This window comes from Drosophila eugracilis, unplaced genomic scaffold (assembly GCF_018153835.1).
Source record: "Drosophila eugracilis isolate 14026-0451.02 unplaced genomic scaffold, ASM1815383v1 contig_440, whole genome shotgun sequence".
NCBI classification, from domain to species: domain Eukaryota; kingdom Metazoa; phylum Arthropoda; class Insecta; order Diptera; family Drosophilidae; genus Drosophila; species Drosophila eugracilis.
This window is the reverse complement of record NW_024573306.1, coordinates 562,322-580,681: the sequence shown is the minus strand read 5'-3', so window position 1 is coordinate 580,681 and position 18,360 is coordinate 562,322. Positions and strand designations below refer to the sequence as shown.

Sequence of the window (18,360 nt, the reverse complement as noted above, 5' to 3'; positions counted from 1 at the left end):
TCATTAGTGCATCTATAATAATGCGTATTGATATGCTAATCGGGAATATAGAAGAAACTTCAATGCCTGGAATGGTTCTATGATCGATGATGATCGCTGATGGCTGGCAGAAATCAAATCATTTATCAATTAAATTATTGGCAAACATTGGGCTGTAGAGCCCTCGAGAAGAACGGTTCTTCGATGTGCGAAAAAAATCTACCCCTTCCTGCCTCATTTCTGCATTGTGACCTTTGTTTTGCATTTTGCAAAACTGCCAAATGATCGATTATCGATCTAAGATCCTTTTGTCCTTGGTCTTTGTTCTCTGCGGTGTGTTTGCCAATTCTACTTTGATGATTTGTTGGTTTATTGTCAGCGATCCTTGTTCCTTGCTCAAGGGTGTCCTTGTTTTTATGCCTTATTCGCCAAAGGATCGTGCCGAATATTCGCACAAACCTTGAGCCAAAGACACCGATTCTTTGTTGACAAAAAGACAATTGCTCGAAATCCTTTTAGGGAGAGGCTATATCTCTATCAACTCCATTGTTGTTCCCCTAAATCTTTGTGGGTGTCTACTCAACAATCCTACAACAATCCCCTTTTGTCTGGCCAACTTTTATGAGCTATTTAGTTGATTTTATTTCGTTTTTATTTGCGGCATGAAAAGATCATAAAAAGCATTTTACTTTTTTGTGTATTTAACACAATTTGCTGCTATTTATAATTCCATTCAAACCCAGGGCAAATCAAAGACGGAGGCGAATAAAAAAAATACATAAATAAATAAAGAGAGAAAATATAATAATGAAAAAAGCACCTGTTAACAACTTAAACTGGTTTTGTGTGTGGGATTTTAAAATTTATTGTTTTATTAATTAGCTATGAAATTCGGTTTTTTGCTTTATACACTTCAGCGATATTCACGGACTGAATGAAACTTAAAATTTCCTTTGTCTGCTATAAAACAATATTATCTTACTAATCCGTCAACGGTCTTTAGATCTCTATAAGTTCATCACCTTTCCATCTTTAAGATATTCAAGTTTCTTGAAGTTTTGCTCTGTTCATTTCGTAAGTACTTTGCCGATTTGAAGTTGCAAATCGTGACAGCTGAAGAAGACTCAATTTTTAAACTAGTTTTATATATAGGGAATATGATTTTCTTATATGAAAATAAATGCTAAAAGAGCTCCATACGAATCTAGACAAAAATGAATCATTCTCATTTCATTAATCTCCGCTTCGATCAGCCGAAAATTTCAAGACTCAATCAGTCATCAATCACTATTCGCCAACCATTTCGAATTGAGGTAACTTTTCTAGCGAGGGTTGACCCCCTGAACTACGCCACTGTCTTAAGCCAAACGGCAGCTGTGAGTTAGAGAAATTTAAAGACAAACTTCGATACGATCGTAGCCCTCTACTACTCAGATTATACAGGGTGAACATAAATCTCTTATGTCGCCTCGGGCACAAAGGAGTTCATCTTAAGGTTTGCTAAGCGGATTAGGTTGCATTTTATTTTTCTGGATCGTTGCATATATTCGATCCGCTTTGATTCGCTAATCAAAATGTAAATCTTGTGGATGATTTATAGAAACACCAAATAAAATTACTTTATAAATAATTTTAAACTTTATTGGTTGAATTTTACATTTTCAAGTTGATTCCTCTTTCAGCTTGCCTAACAAGTAGAAAATATCCTTACTCTACTAGTTAGTTGATAAATTAGAAAGTATCTAGTATCTATATCTAGATATATACGTTGAAATGTACAGCACAATTTTACATACATCTATGTACACTATTCTATATATTTTTTTAGGTATACCACCGTACTTTGTACGGCTCCTAGCTGATATCAAAAACAGTGAGCCATTCAAAATCGACTCTTTCAAATAGTTCAGTGTTTTATATTTATATTGCTTATAGGTATTTAAAAGAGAGGCATAAATATCGTATAGAAAATCCTGAGTTGACCTAGATAATGTATTCTTCAAATTTCAGTTTGAAAGGGCGTCGGAACTTAAGTATTGTAATGGGTTTCCTTGATTATTTAGGCATTGATGGAGTTGATTTTGGCGGAATCGTATACAACTTCTAGCTTATTTTGATGTATTTTTATGTTTTTGGAAGGATGGTCAAGGATAACCACTTACAATCCCAGTTCCTACGACACTGCCAACTTGCGCCTAACTAAGCGTAACTTATTTTACGGTGTTTAAATTGTTAAGGTTTCAAAGGATCAGCATTTTTTATCCTTTGAATCCTTACCAATTTCAACGGGGACCTTAAGCTAATGTCATCGTTGCTGCCTCTTTTGGCCACGACCTGGCCTGTACTATTGGGCCTTCTCCTTGGCGGCATTAACAGCACTCAGGCCCAGGGTAAGGTGATCGCCAGCGATTAGGCCCGCCGCTCCTGGCTGGTGGGCATAGTTCCGGATCTGGTGCAGCGAAATCAGCTGCGTGGGGAAGGCAGCCGCCGCAGCTGCAGCATTCTGCTGATAAAGATAGGCAGCAGTGGCCGCTGGAGGGGGTCCGCGATGCTGTTGAAGATGTGGCGGCGGTGGTGGAGCCACTGCCGCTGCCAAAGGAGTAAAGGCCGACGATCCGGGTCCAGGCGAGGGCTGATGCTGTGCCTGTTGTTGCTGCTGCGACTGTTGCTGTTGCTGCTGCTGGAGGTGATGTTGTGGTGTGGACTGGCGCAGGACAAGATCCTCGCCTGTGGCCTCTTCATGAGGACTGTGCGAATGACCCGGCGTGTCCGCCAATCTCTGATGATGTTGCTGCAGTAGCTCCTGTTGCTGCTGCTGGTGTTGCAGAGATGCAAAGTTGCCATATGGCTGACCTCCGGCCTGTGGCAACTGCTGTTGAATGGCCTCCGCCAGCGTAGCTGCCGCACTATCCGCCCCCATCTTAGCCCAGTAGGCGGCATTTACATCGTTCATAGCCTGGCGCTGCAGATTCAAACCTATTCCACTCGCCGGCACATGTTGCTGATGTGCAGCTACCTGGGCCGTGTGTCGATTCTGCTGCTTCTCTGCCTTCTCCGCGTGCTTTTGCAGATGCTTCTGGAGGTAGGTCTCCTGCGTATACGACTTGCCACACAAACTGCAGATGTGCGTCTTCAGGTGCTTGGAGTCCTTGTGCTTGGGAATGTGCTCCAATAGGGTCATCTCATCGCCAAAACACTTGTAGCAGGAGTTGCACTTAAAGGGCTTATCGGTCTGATGGCAACGAGAGTGGGACTGCAGATTCGACAGCTGCGAGAAGGCCTTCGGGCAACCGGCGTGCCGGCATTTGTACGGTTTGTCACCCGTGTGCGTCCGGATGTGCTGCTGCAGATGCGACAACTGCGTGAACTTACGCTGGCAAATTTCACAGCGGTACGGCTTGATCCCAAGATGAATTCGCGTATGCTGCGACAGGTACGAGGAGTTCGCAAAGGACTTGCTGCACGAACCACATTTATAGGGCTTGGCCTGGTCACCATCGCCCCGTCGGCTCTCTTCCTCCGGCGAGGATCCGTTGCTGCCACTCCCACTGGCACTGCTCATCTGCTGACGCGGCGGCGATCGACTTGGGTCATACTGGAAAGATATGGTAATGGGTTTTGATTATTTTGGTATTAGATTAGCAGCTTTTTATACTTTAATCTAATGTGGTTTTAAATATTACAAATAACTATTAAAAATAATTATGACTAATCAAACTGTACGGCATAAAGATTAAATTGTATTTTAGTTTTAAAACATTTTCGAGACATATTCAAATTTGCTTAAAAAATAGGAATTTTATGTACTTTTGTTTATCATTAGTTTTCGTTTTTAAGTACGTTGAACTTTTTGAAAAGTCGAACATTTGTTTTATAAATTGTTTTATGTTTGTTTTTAAAAGATTTAGTCTTATAAAAAGCTAATTTTTTTATATTACATTCCAATTAACATTATCAGAATATAATTATGAGGCGTAAAAGATCTCGACACTCACCTTCTGCTCCTGCTGCTCGTGAGGAGTGGGCGGCGAGTTGGGCGCACTGTAGCTGACCTTCAGCTGAGCTGGATGCTGCTGCTGCTGTGGATGATGTAAATGCTGCTGCTGTTGTTGAGGATCGGGATGTGCCTGTTGCTGCTGCTGCTCCATGACCATTTGCTGTTGATGCTGCACCAGACCGTTCTTCAACGAGTAGTCCAGTCGCTCAGCGACATTTTGCCTAAATTCGTTGATATTGAAGGGCTTATAGTCGTGGACCAATTGGGCAGTGGTCAAGTGACCCAGAGAGCGCAGCTGGTCGATGGAGCGGTGTAGGTAATCGCCACTGGGGACGCCGTTCGGCGCCGTCGGCAGTTCGGCCATAAGCGGCGTCTGATGGCCGCCAAGGGTCAGCGGGCGGTAGGCGATAGTGCGAGCGTCCAGTTTGGGGGCGTGGCCAGCAGCGGACTGAGCCTACCGGTGGTGTTATGAAACGTGGAATGAAGAAACTGCTGTCTTCGTCGTCAAGAAGTCGACACTCCACTGGCGGCGGGCTTACACAACTCGGCGCGTTTTTGTGCTGAAAGTACAGAAATATTGTAATTCTTGAATCCAACAAAATTGTGCCCAGTCGGCATAAGTGCTTAAACTACTTTTTGATTCCAACCACCTTGCCTTTCGGCACCCCGCGTTTTTGGGTACATTAATTTCTGCACATTAACATAAATGTGCATGAATTAATTAATTGTTTGTGAATTAAACGTGCTGCGCTCGTGGAACAAAAGCTAAGAAGTCAGTTGAAGACGAGATACCAACCGAATGCAATTGCAACCCAGTAAAAAAGTTGCCAATGGGGCGCAAAAAGCGAAAAGAAATTAATAACAATGCCGGGCAAAAAAGAGTTAGTCAACGGAAAAAATCACAAGATAAACAAAAAAGGCGCTTGCGGCCAGAAATTATTGTTGGTGACAACAAGATGGAAGTCGAAATGGAATCGCTTTTTGGCCTGAAGAACCAAAATCGCGGTTATTCTGTGGGCAGGTGATGGGCTAGCAAAAAAAAAAAACAAAAGAAAAAAATAATAATAATAAAAAACGTCAGGGGCGCCAACGGAACGTGTCAACAACCTCGACAAATGAATGCAACTACATCTTCTTCACGTTTCTGGGCGTTGCAACGAGGTTTTTAATGGACCAATGATGTTCTGGGGAAGTAATCATAAACTAAGTGATAAAATGATTGGTAGAAAATATAAAAAGTAACAACACATCAACTTTTTGCAAAGTAAAAGTATAATTGAAAATAACGATTTAGTAGCTGAACTTCAATTTGAAGCAAAATCCGCTTTTAATTTTTAAGAAATTTGATTATTCTTTAAAAATTATAAAAAAGAAAATATCTGAATTTCAAATGATTGAAAGGGAATTCTTGGAAATTCAAACATAGCAACTGAAATTAAAAACAAAATGTTAAAAAAATAGATTGGAGTTTATGAAATTCAGCTTATCCTATTTAAAACCAGAACCCTTTGAAATACTCAAAGAATTCGATAAGATTCTTTAAAAAATTTACCAACCTATCTGCGTTTTTGTAAACAGTGACTGGTACAGAATTGAGGGTTTTTTAATTGTTTAAAGTTTTTTTTTAATTTAATCCATTTAAAAAGTTTTTTTGACGTTGAATCAACAGTAAGAGTAAGCCGCAAAATATTTAAGATAATTAAAAATGTTTATTATTAGAAATGAATAAGCTGTTTAACTGTTATAAAAGATAAATTGTAGTGTCAAAATGTAATAATTAAAAACTGCTCCAAATAAATTCGTAAATACTTTTTTTAACTTGAACTTCGTCATTGCAATATGAGGATCTACAACCGCATAAGCTCTAGTTAAATAGATTTGGTTATAATCCTGTGACTTATTCACTGTGAATTTATTTATTAAGCAAATGAACAAACAAGAGCCTAAATCACCAACAAAAGAAATATATAATAATATATAGTATGTTTTGAAATGTGTGTGTTTTATCATTAAACTAAAATTTTAGAAGACCGTAATATTTTTGTATGTCATATTTAATATGTCTAGATATTATTCATGAATTTATTATATTATAATATAAGTATCACTAGTTACTATAATTTGTTAGAAAACCCATATGAGTAGTAATTACAGTAATAAAATCAGGTAAAAACGTAAAGCCATTGATAATAAAACCCATTATATTAGTGCAGGAAATAAAAGTGAAATTATGGACTTCTGTAATAATGAAAGTTTTGCGCGCGAATTTGATTACGACCTTTTAGTCGGGTGGGTGTTGACGTCAGAGGTAAATTCAATTTTTTGGTTTTTGTATTTTTTTCGTTTTTTTTCTGCCTGGTCAAAATAACCGGTTTTGTAGTTGTTGTTTTTGTTAATGCTGACGTTGGACAATTGAACAGCATGGCAGCAGGAATCCCATGAAGAGGGGTTAAGGAGGAGCATAAGGGGAGGTTAATGTAATGCAAAAAAGGACGCGACACTCGCTTGTTGCGCACATTTACAGCGAGACAGGGCGACAAACAAACAATTGTTTGCCGCACAAACAATTGCCATAAAAAATACATAAGCGAAAGTGGTGACCGCAAAGAAGAAGAAAACAGAAGCCGAAATCGTAATCGTGTAACTACAGATCTGGAAAAAAAAACACGGAAAATCGACCACTCAACCTGATAAATGCAAATGGGGAAAATAAATGAACGCAAGCGGGCAGGCCCCAAAAATCCAACAAAAAAAAAAAAAAAACCCCCAAAAAAGAGAAGCCGAAAAAGCGTATAAATAAAATGGTATACACAAAAAACCTACACTACACACACAAAAAACGAATCAACGAAAATTAATTGAGCGCAAGCAGCTGAAAAACAAAAGAGAGCAGAAGAGCGAGCAAGAGAGCAACATAAACAAACGGACGACAGCAACAAGAAAAACAACAGCAGCGCAATAACCGCAATTCGGACCGCACTCTCTCCCCCATTTGGCCTCTCTCTTTTTAGTTGGGGGCGACATGTGTGCGAAAAAAGAAGCGAATATCTGATGAATACAAAAAAAGTGGAAGATAAAAAAGACACAGCGACACATAAACGTAAAAAACACACACAAAAAAAACCCGCCACCGAATGAATGGGAACATTAAAAGTCAAACAAGCGACAAAACGGATGGTCAAGTAATAGAGCACGTTTGCAAAAATGATTTTCAAATTATTCCGGCTTAATTATTTGTTGACAGTCGCTTTTGGCTTACAATTACAATTCGGTTTTAACATTACTTCTGCAGAAAGAGAAGACACGGAAATAGGCCTAAATATTTGACCAACTCAACAGTGGAGCAAACACAATTCATTTTTACATTAACATTATTTATTTAAAAAAAAATTATTTATTTTATAAGAACCCAGCAAATTTTTTCGAAATGATATGTATACTTTTACTCTTTAGACTTGAATCTTCAATAAAATTTAATTTTGTCAAAGAAGGAACTTTTTACTTAAATCAATCTTTACTTTTCGGTATTATATGAAGTTTCCTAATTTTGGTAGGGTCATATGTAATTATGGTATCTTTAGTATAAATTAAAATCAACTAGATTTTAGTTTACATATAGAGAAATGCTTCAAGTCAAGACCAATGTTAATCATCATTTTGACAATTAAATTAGATATGTCGATAACTTTTTTTTTTGTCAAGAAGAGCCAAAATAGTCTTGGTGACAAATATGACATTTTCAAGGAGCAGAATTATTCAATGTGATAGGTTTTTCTGGGTTTCGGAATTATAAAGATACTTCCCACTGTGCGCTGAGCGCGGGAAAGAGAAACAAACACACTCGGGTCGGAATCGCCAAGTGTGTGTTTGTCCAATAAGGCAAATAAATAAAACATGCTCGTACATCGTAAAGTACTAACCAATTTGAAACTGCCTTTACGTTCCGGCGTTTTTTCGTTTCCAATGAAGTTACTTTTTGCCGCTTTTTTAAATTTTTTTTTTTAGTTTCTTTGTGGGCCAACTTTTGTTGATATTTTTGGAGCACGTGCTCGCGGGCTGATTGTGGGTAGGATGGGCGGCAGTTTCACTTCTTTCGTTTTGCTCGCAGAAACATACACTTAAATAGGTAAATTGTTTGTGGTTTGCGGCACTTTATTTTCGTGCGCGTTTTGTTTGTTTCTTTTTTTGGCGCCTACCATGCGATTGATTTATTTTGCGCAAATTAGCGAATTTAGTGGGGATTTGCGTAGTTTGCTACGTTCTTCTTTGCGGTCGGTCGGGTCGGGCCTCTCTTTCGCACACAGAAGAGACTCTTGAGTGGCAACAAGAAAAAATGGCCGCGCACGCCAAAAATATACACACAAACACCAACGAACACCACAGAGCACACACATACACACGCGGTCGCAAGTTTCTTTTTTTTATTCTGCACTTGTGCTTTTTTTTGGTTGACAACCTTTTTAGACTCCCGAATTTTTATGTTTTTTCTTCTGCTAGCAACAACGTTTAATTGTAATTACAACAAGCACGTTGCGAAAAGGGGCGTGTAATGGGAGGGGGCGTAAGCTCCGCTCTTCGGTTGTTTACGTCGTCGCGGCAAACACAAAAAACACAAACAGAAGCAGCAGAACAAGAGGAGAATAAAATAACTGTTCGTTTTAACGTTCGGCGAAGAACTGAAAAAAAATCACAGCGAAGAGTATGTTTTTTCGACAATTCGTTTTGGGAGAGCGAACATCGCTCTTGCTCGCTCTTTTTTTCTCTCTCTCGCACATACATAGTGAAAAAAGGCTTGTTTATGTTTTTTATGTGTGTAGCTTGCTCTCTCGCGCTCTCATACGCTCTCCTTGTATTCCGGTTTTTTGTTCTGGCGCCTCTTTTTTGTCGTATTTTTTGTTGTGTTTTCGGGGAAGGAGGCGTGCTCTTTTTTTTCGGATTCCGAGTTTAATTGGGCCAAATTCTGGCGAGAGGGAACTAAAAAAAATATCAAACCATCCACATCCATCGCCCTGCATCCTTCCGGGTGCCTTTGACCCTTTCGATTTCACCTCATCGTAGGGATTGTATTCCTATGAAGGTTTAATGACCAGCTTTATATTAACTTTAAATTTAAAATGCATCTAAGATGTGAAACAGTAGTTTTAATGAAACATCAAGATTTTTTTTCTCCTCGTAATTGTAATATATGTACATAGAGATACGTTATTAATTTAAACACATAATAGTTTTATAAAATAACTAATTTTTATCTATAATGAATATTTTTTTAAAATGAACAACAAAACTTGTACTTAGTTGCCTTGAAAACATTTTAAGTCACATTTCGTTTCTAATTAACTAAGTATTATGTCAAACCTATCTAATTTTCAACTTATTTTCTGTTATCTTATATCTAATTGCCTTTGTTGTCCGCCAATGAATGATTCAGTTAAAGTCAACTCATTAAAAATAACTAAACATAAATACATACATATGTACATATGTACATACTAGCAATAAATCTATCAAGGCTATTGAATATCATATGGTATAAAAATCCGTTATTATTGCTTAAAATTTGATTTCATTTGACAAAAGGGATTAAATCTTAATTCATTTTACGAAAATTTTAATTATTTTATATCTTTAATTAAAATTTTTATACTTACGTTGAAAAAAACGAAGCATTGGATAATCCAACATAAATATATCCCGTTTAAAGGTTATTTATTTATTTTTTAAAGCCCTAACTCAACATATTTTTTATCTTATTGGCAAACGCTTATATATTTTGAACTAATAGGCTAAACTCAATGTTTTCCATTTTTAAATCATAAAATTTGTGGCGCCACAATTTTCTTTGAGGTCCAATTTTTTGTGCTGGCAATGCTGAATTGGAAAATTGGATGATTTTTACGTCAGCCTGATAGGACCACACTAAAATGTTTTTTTTTAATCATAGTCGATAGTAAGTTATTCGTAATTATATTACCTTCTATTATATAAATATAACTTAAGAAATCCTGTTGAACTTTAATTTTCTTTTTCAAGTATTCATAAAATATTCTTGTGATATATCAGCTCTTAGACCTAACTTATCGATAATAGTTGCCATCACGAGATCATCAAGATCAATGAACTTGTTGCACTGATGAACGCGACCAGCTTATCGCCAACTTAAGTATTCGATATATCAATAATATCGTAAGTGTTTTTCGTCCATCACTAGCGCAAACAACTCACACACGTGCACGTGACGACAATGAGTAAAAAACCGCATTCCGTTAAAGTTCCAACCCAATATCGGGCGACCGCCAAGATCCTGAAGACGGCACTGCAACAGGGTAAACCGATTAGGGCTCTGATAGCTCAGGAGAGGCACGCAGTGAGTGGTCATGAAATCCGAGCTAAGAATCAAACAAATATATCAATATTCCTCTGTAACACTTAAGCGCATTGGCAGCTTGCAGGCAGTGCTGAAAATTTATAGCGATAATCGTGGTGCCGTGGATGACGCCATTGAACAATCGGGACTGCTTACGGATAACCCGAATCTCGACGCCTGTTTAGCCAAGGTTTTAGTCACCGAGCTAATTTTCGGTAGGAAACTACTAAACGGCAATAGCAGACCCGTGGAAACTGTCCGAAACTACCAGGGAAAACTACTGGAAGCAGTCAGTGGATCCGGATACAAGAAAAAAGGCAGGTTCATCTATTAAGAGTATTTGCCCGATACGATGGGCAAGAAGAATAAGAAACAGTCTGCGGAATTCGTGGCACCTGCTATCGATGATTCTTCAGAAGTAATTGATCCTCCCGTGGAGCATTATCCCCAGGAGGAGGACACCAGTGCCGAAGTGTTTCTCTGGCTGCTAGCTTACAGTGTTCTCATGTTCACGCTGCCTTTCTTGGGCTTCTACGGCGTGCGCAGCTGGCTGCAAGAGTCATTTCCTCAACTGGATCTCTTCACGGTCAACTGTTGGTCTGTTCTTACGGCAGTGGTAGTCGTAAACCTAGTGGTAGCTATGTATGTGCTGAAGGCTTTCCGCGAGAAGCCGCCACCACCGTTGGAGTCGGTACTTCAGGATGAGAAAGATGAGCCTGAAGCTGTAGAGCCCAAGAAGGATCAATAATTTGAGTAGGCTACATCTGACAACAGAGTATTTACGAAACGTCGGACTTAATACCATCTTTGGAACCCGATTTCCAAGACATTAAAATCCTTTTAAGGATTAGTAACATTTCATTACCCTTAATAAATCTTTATCTTGACACAATTTTAAAAGTTTCTTTTATTTGTCTTTTTATTCGTCCCAACAGAACATAATCCTCGCTATGTCCGCATCAACACTAATCTGTACAGCTTGGGGAGGCCTTGGAGTACCTGGCTCAAAATGATTTTCAGCGTAAGGAGTTGCCTTCGGATGTCAGCTATTCAGATTTCCTCGCTGCCGTGAAATCTATAAACGAGAATGAGTTTATGACAGATCTACATATAGAGGGCTTGCTCATTTTCCATGCCAAGTATGGAAGTTATTGGGCGACCCATGATTTGGTTCACAGCAAAAAGTTGATTCTTCAGAACAAGGCCACTTGTTTGGCTGCGGAATTACTTGCTCCGCCACCAGGATCCACTGTGCTGGATATGTGCGCCGCTCCAGGGATGAAAACGATGCACATGTGTAACGTAATGCATAACAAAGGGCGAATTTACGCCGTGGAGCAGTCCGCCGATCGCTACAGCAGCATGTGTAATATAACGGAGCAGGCAGGTTGCGAGATAGTGACTCCTGTGATGGGCGACGTATTGAAAATATGTGCGTTTTTTGTAATATTCATTCCAATAGTTATTATCCAATAATAAACATAAACTCTTGCAGTACCTGAGCGCTTTCCGGACGTGGAATATATCCTGGTGGACCCCAGTTGCTCGGGAAGCGGAATGCAGAACCGCATGACCATGTGCGACGAGCCAAAGGACGACAGAAGACTATTCAGGCTGGCAGGTTTGCAGATCAAGATCCTATCGCATGCGATGAGCGCCTTTCCAAACGTTAAGCGTATCGCCTACTGCACCTGTTCGCTGTACAAGGAGGAAAACGAACAGGTGGTACAGCGCTGTCTGCAGTTTAACCCACGTTTTAAGCTCCTTAGCTGCAAGAAGGCGCTGCGCAATAAGTGGAATAATGTCGGCGACAAGGAGTACGAAAAAATAGGAAAGAACTGCCTTTATAGTTTACCGGACAGCGATCATACTGATGGAATTTTCCTTGCGCTTTTTGAAAGACGCCCCGAAGGAGAAACAGATTAAATTTTTAAGCGAGAAAATGAAGCCTCCAACTTAGAATGTAAACTTAATGTTTATTAGGCATTTAGCCATTGCATTTTTCAACTTCAGTTGTGTACATCTTTATAAAAAATAAAAAAAATTACTATTATCTTATGGTTTATAGATCGATCAATAACACGGTTAAATAAATATATAACATATATATATGTTTGTGTGTTGAGATGAATGTTAGCGATACATGTATTAAAAAAATTATTCGATTATCTATCAAAAAACTGCGGAATGTCAAAATTTAAAAACTTTTACAATGAAAAGGTGTGTTAGCCGATTTTAACGAAACCGTTCCTTGCTCTTTCCTTTAGCAAGCTTCAAATTAAATTCTAATTTGTATTACGATTGACAGATCGAAATTCAAAGTGTTATTTTTCAAAATTTAGTACAGATTATATATCAATAGCAGATATATTGAAATTTACTCAGTGGCAAACAAACATTTTACAAAATGAGGGCGGCTACCAATTGCAGACCAATTCTTAACTTTCAGATTGTGAGATGTTTCTATCGGCCACGACGATTGAACAAGTATTACGATATTGTGAGTATTCTTTCATTACAAAATTGGTTTCCTTTTCACAGAAACATACATAAATTTTTGAATAATTGACTTTGATTTGATTGATCGGTCGTTGACTATACTATAAGAAATATAGAAACGAGATAAGTTTATAAAAACTCTATAAAATCGAACGCGCCAGGCGCTATTTATATGTCTCATATTAATATCTGGTTCATCCAGCATCGATCGGAACGCGTATATATATTTCTCGCTATATAAACGCTGCAAAAGCTGCCAGAGCCTCTGCCCCTGCTGAATGTGTTCTCTAGACCTTCATCTGTTGCTTGTAGTAACTGCTTTTGGCCAGGCGGAATGATTCCGCCTTAATAGCATCCTCCATTGTAATTATCGGCTTCTTGGGGCAGTACTTAATGGTGTGTGCCGAGTCCCCAGATGCCCCACAAATGGGGCAAACGTAGGTGCGAAGCTTGGGGCACAGCACTCGGTTAAATTTGTCGCGGACCGTGTGGCTATTGACCACCGCCTCCGGTTCGTTGTTATTCTCACAGAAGACGCAGTGGCGACTGACTTCCTGAAGTTCAAAAAATGATAATTTAAAATTTGTATCACCTACATTTTTATTTGTTAAGCACTAAGCATTTTTAAGGCTAGGAACGCAATATAATTTAAAAAAGATACACTTACCTCTTTACCCTTGCTGTTGTTGTATCGCTTGTGCACCTTATTAATATTGTTAGAGGGATTGGAAGCCACGCGCAGCTGGTCAGCCTGCACGGGTAATCCCAGATTCATTCCCACGGCGAGATTGGGGGACATGGTGACCGCTGCCTGGGCCTGCAATCCTACTGCACTGGTGGCTGCCGGCATGTAGGACATGTTACGCCATACGTTGTTCAGCTGCTCGCGGTAGTTTTGCAGCCAGTGCGTGGGAAGTGGAGTGGCCATGGACATTAAGTTGGCTCCACTAGTCGACGGCTGGGCAGGATTGCGTCCGAGCGACAGGTGCATACCCTGTTGCTGCTGCTGTTGTGTCGGTGGAGGTGTTTGCGTTTGTGGTGGAGCATTTCCATAGGAAAAGCGACTGAGATCATCGCTTACATAGCCGTTGGTTGCAAACTCCTGCATAGCGTCCTGCATGGATCCAGCCGCATTTTCTGCAATTAGGAAGCTTTTCAATACATCGTCTATATTGATCACATTTCAATATTATTCAGGTTTGCATTTAAAGAGTTATGCAGTCGAAAACACACTGGTTCTAACTGCAAACAGGACAGAACGAGCAATGTAGAGAATCTTGTAAATAGCAGAGAAGAGAAGACGCCAAAATGGCTTTCCGAAGTATTGGGAAAAGGAATAGCGCAAGTATTTTGAAGGTCACTGACCGAAAATTCATGGGCTCGCGAAATTGTTGTTAAAGGGACTAAATAAGAGATGTTAATTTATATAAGCATATATCTCTTTTGGCACACAAATACAATAATAAATAACTAGTGATTAGGATCATCAAACAACTTGGTAATATTAAAAATAATGAAAACTCAAGTTTAGGCAAACAATATGTAATGTTTTGAAGTGCGCTCTTGTAACCCTTTTTTAGACTAAGCCCCTGACTTTGATATAACTGTCCATTTACAGCTAGTAAACTCCCTCTCGCCCGTTGTTTTAGCAATTATACTTTTTAACGACGCCATTTCGATATTCGCTATCTCTTTCCTCACCTGCTGCGCCCGTAGTCAGCTGCGCAAATATTTTCAATGATCGCGCAATCTCGTCCTTTTGGTGGTGATTTGCACTGGCCGCTGCCGCCGATGCAGCCAAAGCCAACTGATGTTGAGCCAGGGCCAATTGTTGTTGCTGCTGCTGAAGCAGCAAATGGTAGTGATACTGCCGTTGGAGCAACAGTGTATTGGCAGCGGCGGCACTGTCCGCCAGCAGGGGAAAATGCGTCGTCTGAGCAGCAGTTGACGGGTCGGGGGTCATCGGTGTAAGGGGTGTGCTGGGCGGACTGAGAGTGGCTGATGAGTTGGCGCCACTAGTGTCCAGGTACATGTCTTGTAAGCCCAACATATTAAGTCCTCCTCTTGCGTGGAAAGCCGCGAAGTTGTCCTGAAAAGGTGCGTATATCCGTTTCGTAACGGGAATTTTATCGAAAGGGGCTTATAAGACTTACTGCTGCTGCGCCACTGCCTTCCAAGTTGCTGCGGAACATGGCGAAATTCTGGTAGAAAGTTACCGTTATCGCGAGCTCTAGCTTCCACAGATCCTCACCAAAAAACCAAGCTGAGTTTATTCAACTGAAGTATTCGCGATACTTCTTTATCTAAAAATAATGTACATGTAACAAAACTCGGTATTCAGTGTTTTAAATCGTGGAGCGGAGTCAAAAAAAAGTCTTATGTCCCGGAGACAACTGGCATCAGCTACAGAAACGAGGCAGAAACTATCTCGGTGAAATTCTTAGAATTCTGTGGTAAAGCTGCGCGCCAACTAACGGTTCTTACGTAAAGATGGCACAATATGCTACATAAATTTATCGATATATATCCTTTATTTATTATTAGTTTAAGTTTTTTAAAAAAGTTATTTAGAAATGAGTCCAATTGAAAAAATGTGCGATGGGCAATAATAAATGCAATTTGGTTTTTTTAGATGTCGTATAACAAAGTTTTGAAATACACCAACGTTTAGCCACTTAAAAGCGCGCATGAAAACTGTTACAAAAACACAGCAACTAAGCCTGACCTATCAATTAAAAATAAGAAATTATACCTCAAAACTAGTCACCAACACGCGCCACACGCCGTCACAAAAATAATCATTGCACACAATTTGAATATCGCGCGCTGTGGCGGCATCTCATGATATCGGCCCGGGACTATCGGACTACCGACGAATCAAACTATCGCTTTAACTATAGCAGGCGATCAAAATACGTTTTGCAACACCGGCTGAACAGCTGACCGCTGATACGTGCGTGGTTCGCGGCAGGAATTACATAAAGTTTAGAGCCTCTGACGCCATAATCCCGAACATTCGGCGCTGTTCGAACTCCCCTGCGAAAGATCACCTAATCCCCACCATGGTAGGTTAACTCAGGTCCTGTGCTTAACTGGCATCTCAAGAAAATCATCGTACATGTGCACATTTCGAGGTTAAAACGGTGGAGCTTTCAATGATATTTTTTTTCTCCTTGCAGTACAGAATAGCTGCCCTTGCGCGGGATCGCGCCTGTCTCTTCACGTGCCAGCAGGCGTCGCAGAATCTGCAGCAGCAGCAGGTTAAGCTAACACTCATAAATCTTCAGGGAGCACCAGGACTAAGTCATGACTTTATTCCGCAGCCGCGCTTTTATAGCGCCCCAGGTCGCAGGGCCGGCTTCTTCTCGCAGTTCTTCGACAACATGAAATCGGAGATGGACAAGAACAAGGAGATCAAGGACAACATCCGCAAGTTCCGGGAGGAGGCTCAAAAGCTGGAGGAGTCGGACGCCCTGAAATCGGCGCGACAAAAGTTCAACATTGTCGAATCGGAAGCGCAGAAATCGTCCAGTAAGCTGAAAGAGCAGCTGGGTGCTATTAAGGAGCGCGTTGGCGATGTTTTGGATGATGCTAGCAAATCAGACCTAGCCAAGAAGGTCACTGAGGAGCTGTCGAAGAAGGCCAAGGGCGTCAGCGACACCATTTCTGACACCAGCGGTAAGCTGGGCCAGTCTAGCGCCTTCCAGGCTATCTCCAGCACGACGACGATTATAAAGAAGGAAATGGACAATGCGAGTATAGACAATCGGGTCTATCGTGCACCTGCCCAACTGCGCAAGCGCGTCCAGCTTGATATGAGCGACAGCGATCGCGTTTTTGAACCCAACACGGAGGCGACTGGTGAGTGTAAATCGGGATCTTTCAATAAGATCAAATTTCAATTATTTCATCCCAATTTTTAGGCATGGAGCTGCATAAGGATTCCAAGTTCTACGAGTCGTGGGAGAACTTTAAGAACAATAATACCTACGTGAACAAGGTACTCGACTGGAAGGTGAAGTACGATGAGTCGGAGAACCCTGTGATCCGTGCATCCCGCCTGTTGACCGATAAAGTATCCGATGTGATGGGCGGCCTTTTCTCGAAGACGGAGTTGTCCGAAACGATGACGGAACTAGTGAAAATCGATCCCAGCTTCGATCAGAAGGATTTCCTGCACGACTGCGAAACGGACATCATTCCAAACATTTTGGAGGCTATAGTCCGAGGAGACTTGGAGATACTGAAGGACTGGTGCTTTGAAAGCACGTTTAACATTATCGCCACGCCTATCAAGGAGGCGAAAAAGGCTGGTCTGTACCTGGACTCAAAGATCCTCGACATTGAAAACATCGAACTTGCCATGGGCAAGGTGATGGAGCAAGGACCTGTGCTGATTATCACGTTCCAGGCGCAGCAGATTATGTGCGTTCGGGACCAGAAGGCGCAGATAGTCGAGGGCGATCCGGAGAAGGTGATGCGGGTGCACTACGTCTGGGTGCTGTGCCGCGACCGCAACGAACTCAACCCCAAGGCTGCTTGGCGGCTAATGGAGCTATCAGCCAACAGTCAGGAGCAATTTGTTTAGCGCGCTGTCACGCCTTTCTTTTTTACCGAGCCGTTTAAGTTTCCCTCATTTTCTCACCCAAAAAACGAACGAAAAGATCACTGGACACTGAGCATTGACGACGTATTGACCACGAACTCGACCCGCAGGACTCTATTAAGTGTGTACAAAGGTTTCGCTTTCGATTGCTTTGAAAGTTTTGTCCGCCACTAGTCTAGACTGCGTCCGCCCGGCATGGGCTGCTGGTCGGTCCCGCGAAAGATTACCTCATGAATTCCGGGCGCAGCAGACTGCCGGTACCGGCGCGGCTCATAACCTAACGACGCCCCCGGTCGGCCGTTCCTTGCGGCCACGCCCCCCACCGGTTACGCGTTCGGCGAGCATCTTCACAGCGATCGGTGCGGGGATTGGCCGTCGGGATCGTGGTTCCTCCGCTGGTGTCCTGGCCAAATCTAAAATTTTGAAGCTTAAAGTGCAACCGCCGGTCTAGGCGTATAAGTAGTGACCATAAGACAAATTGTTGAGTATAGTTCTGTTTAGGTATTTTAAGGCCCCACCCCATCATCCAGATCCCGACCCCCGTTAGTCTTGTAAATATGGAATTCGCCCAGGGCAGCTTGGGCACTGCAAATTGAATGTACACACGGAATGCAAAGAGTTGTACACGTGCATCCAAGCGCCACTCAGAATGTCTAGAGAAAATAAATACTTCAATATTTTTAGATATGTCATAGAAGCTACTGGTGAATTCTTGAGATATAAGTGTTATTTTATCTTACCTTAATCACAGAAATCCAAGTGTATGAATGCCCATTGGATGGGCAATTGTAAGCGCCAGGCTACTATGTTATGAAAATAAAAACTCCAATACTTTTACATCCATTTATTTATTGGGAATCAAAATTACATTCTTAAACGATTGTGAATACTTCTTTTTCACTCAATGGTTATATA

At 40.9% G+C, this 18,360-nt stretch overlaps 5 protein-coding genes across 6 annotated transcripts; 3 read left to right on the top strand and 2 right to left on the bottom strand.

The window, feature by feature from the left end:
* Positions 1-1,594: 1,594 nt before the first annotated feature.
* Positions 1,595-8,808, bottom strand: LOC108117287 (zinc finger protein squeeze). Its single transcript, XM_017229642.2, has 3 exons — positions 7,897-8,808; positions 3,975-4,536; positions 1,595-3,574 (listed from the first exon to the last, which is right to left on the bottom strand). Exons 2-3 carry the CDS (start codon positions 4,338-4,340, stop codon positions 2,324-2,326), a joined length of 1,617 nt encoding a protein of 538 aa, XP_017085131.1. The 5' UTR covers positions 4,341-4,536; positions 7,897-8,808; the 3' UTR covers positions 1,595-2,323.
* A 1,348-nt stretch (positions 8,809-10,156) lies between these two features.
* Positions 10,157-12,447, top strand: LOC108117215 (28S rRNA (cytosine-C(5))-methyltransferase). The gene is given in 5 exon segments (XM_017229540.2): positions 10,157-10,340; positions 10,408-10,657; positions 11,276-11,320; positions 11,323-11,772; positions 11,836-12,447. Coding segments are annotated over 5 exon segments (1,299 nt in total). The 5' UTR covers positions 10,157-10,217; the 3' UTR covers positions 12,267-12,447.
* LOC108117217 lies at positions 10,653-11,232 on the top strand. Its single transcript, XM_017229543.2, has one exon. The coding sequence runs from the start codon at positions 10,693-10,695 to the stop codon at positions 11,086-11,088; it is 396 nt and encodes a 131-aa protein (XP_017085032.2). The 5' UTR covers positions 10,653-10,692; the 3' UTR covers positions 11,089-11,232.
* A 466-nt stretch (positions 12,448-12,913) lies between the features above and the next one.
* LOC108117216 (protein nanos) lies at positions 12,914-15,308 on the bottom strand. The gene is made up of 4 exons (XM_017229542.2): positions 14,993-15,308; positions 14,541-14,928; positions 13,507-13,976; positions 12,914-13,393 (listed from the first exon to the last, which is right to left on the bottom strand). Exons 1-4 carry the CDS (start codon positions 15,029-15,031, stop codon positions 13,127-13,129), a joined length of 1,164 nt encoding a protein of 387 aa, XP_017085031.2. The 5' UTR covers positions 15,032-15,308; the 3' UTR covers positions 12,914-13,126.
* Positions 15,309-15,752: 444 nt separating this feature from the next.
* LOC108117214 (mitochondrial import inner membrane translocase subunit TIM44) lies at positions 15,753-18,282 on the top strand. Of its 2 annotated transcripts, XM_017229539.2 has the most exons (4): positions 15,756-15,904; positions 16,019-16,099; positions 16,163-16,700; positions 16,763-18,282. In XM_017229539.2, exons 1-4 carry the CDS (start codon positions 15,902-15,904, stop codon positions 17,425-17,427), a joined length of 1,287 nt encoding a protein of 428 aa, XP_017085028.1. In that variant the 5' UTR covers positions 15,756-15,901; the 3' UTR covers positions 17,428-18,282. The 2 variants fall into 2 exon arrangements, with proteins under 2 accessions (XP_017085027.1, XP_017085028.1); XM_017229538.2 differs by having other exon boundaries at positions 15,753-15,904; positions 16,019-16,700.
* Positions 18,283-18,360: the final 78 nt, after the last annotated feature.

What these genes read in the sequence shown, in the direction of transcription:
- LOC108117216 (XM_017229542.2), bottom strand. Translation starts at nt 15,031, where the DNA reads ATGTTCCGCAGCAACTTGGAAGGCAGTGGCGCAGCAGCA. An exon ending in AAGGCAGTGGCGCAGCAGCA is followed by an intron (nt 14,929 to 14,992) that starts GTAAGTCTTATA and finishes GCACCTTTTCAG; the next exon opens with GACAACTTCGCGGCTTTCCA. An exon ending in GCTGACTACGGGCGCAGCAG is followed by an intron (nt 13,977 to 14,540) that starts GTGAGGAAAGAG and finishes TCCTAATTGCAG; the next exon opens with AAAATGCGGCTGGATCCATG.
- LOC108117287 (XM_017229642.2), bottom strand. Translation starts at nt 4,340, where the DNA reads ATGGCCGAACTGCCGACGGCGCCGAACGGCGTCCCCAGTGGCGATTAC. An exon ending in ACGAGCAGCAGGAGCAGAAG is followed by an intron (nt 3,575 to 3,974) that starts GTGAGTGTCGAG and finishes ATATCTTTCCAG; the next exon opens with TATGACCCAAGTCGATCGCC.
- LOC108117214 (XM_017229538.2), top strand. An exon ending in ACCCAACACGGAGGCGACTG is followed by an intron (nt 16,701 to 16,762) that starts GTGAGTGTAAAT and finishes CCCAATTTTTAG; the next exon opens with GCATGGAGCTGCATAAGGAT.
- LOC108117217 (XM_017229543.2), top strand. Translation starts at nt 10,693, where the DNA reads ATGGGCAAGAAGAATAAGAAACAGTCTGCGGAATTCGTGGCACCTGCT.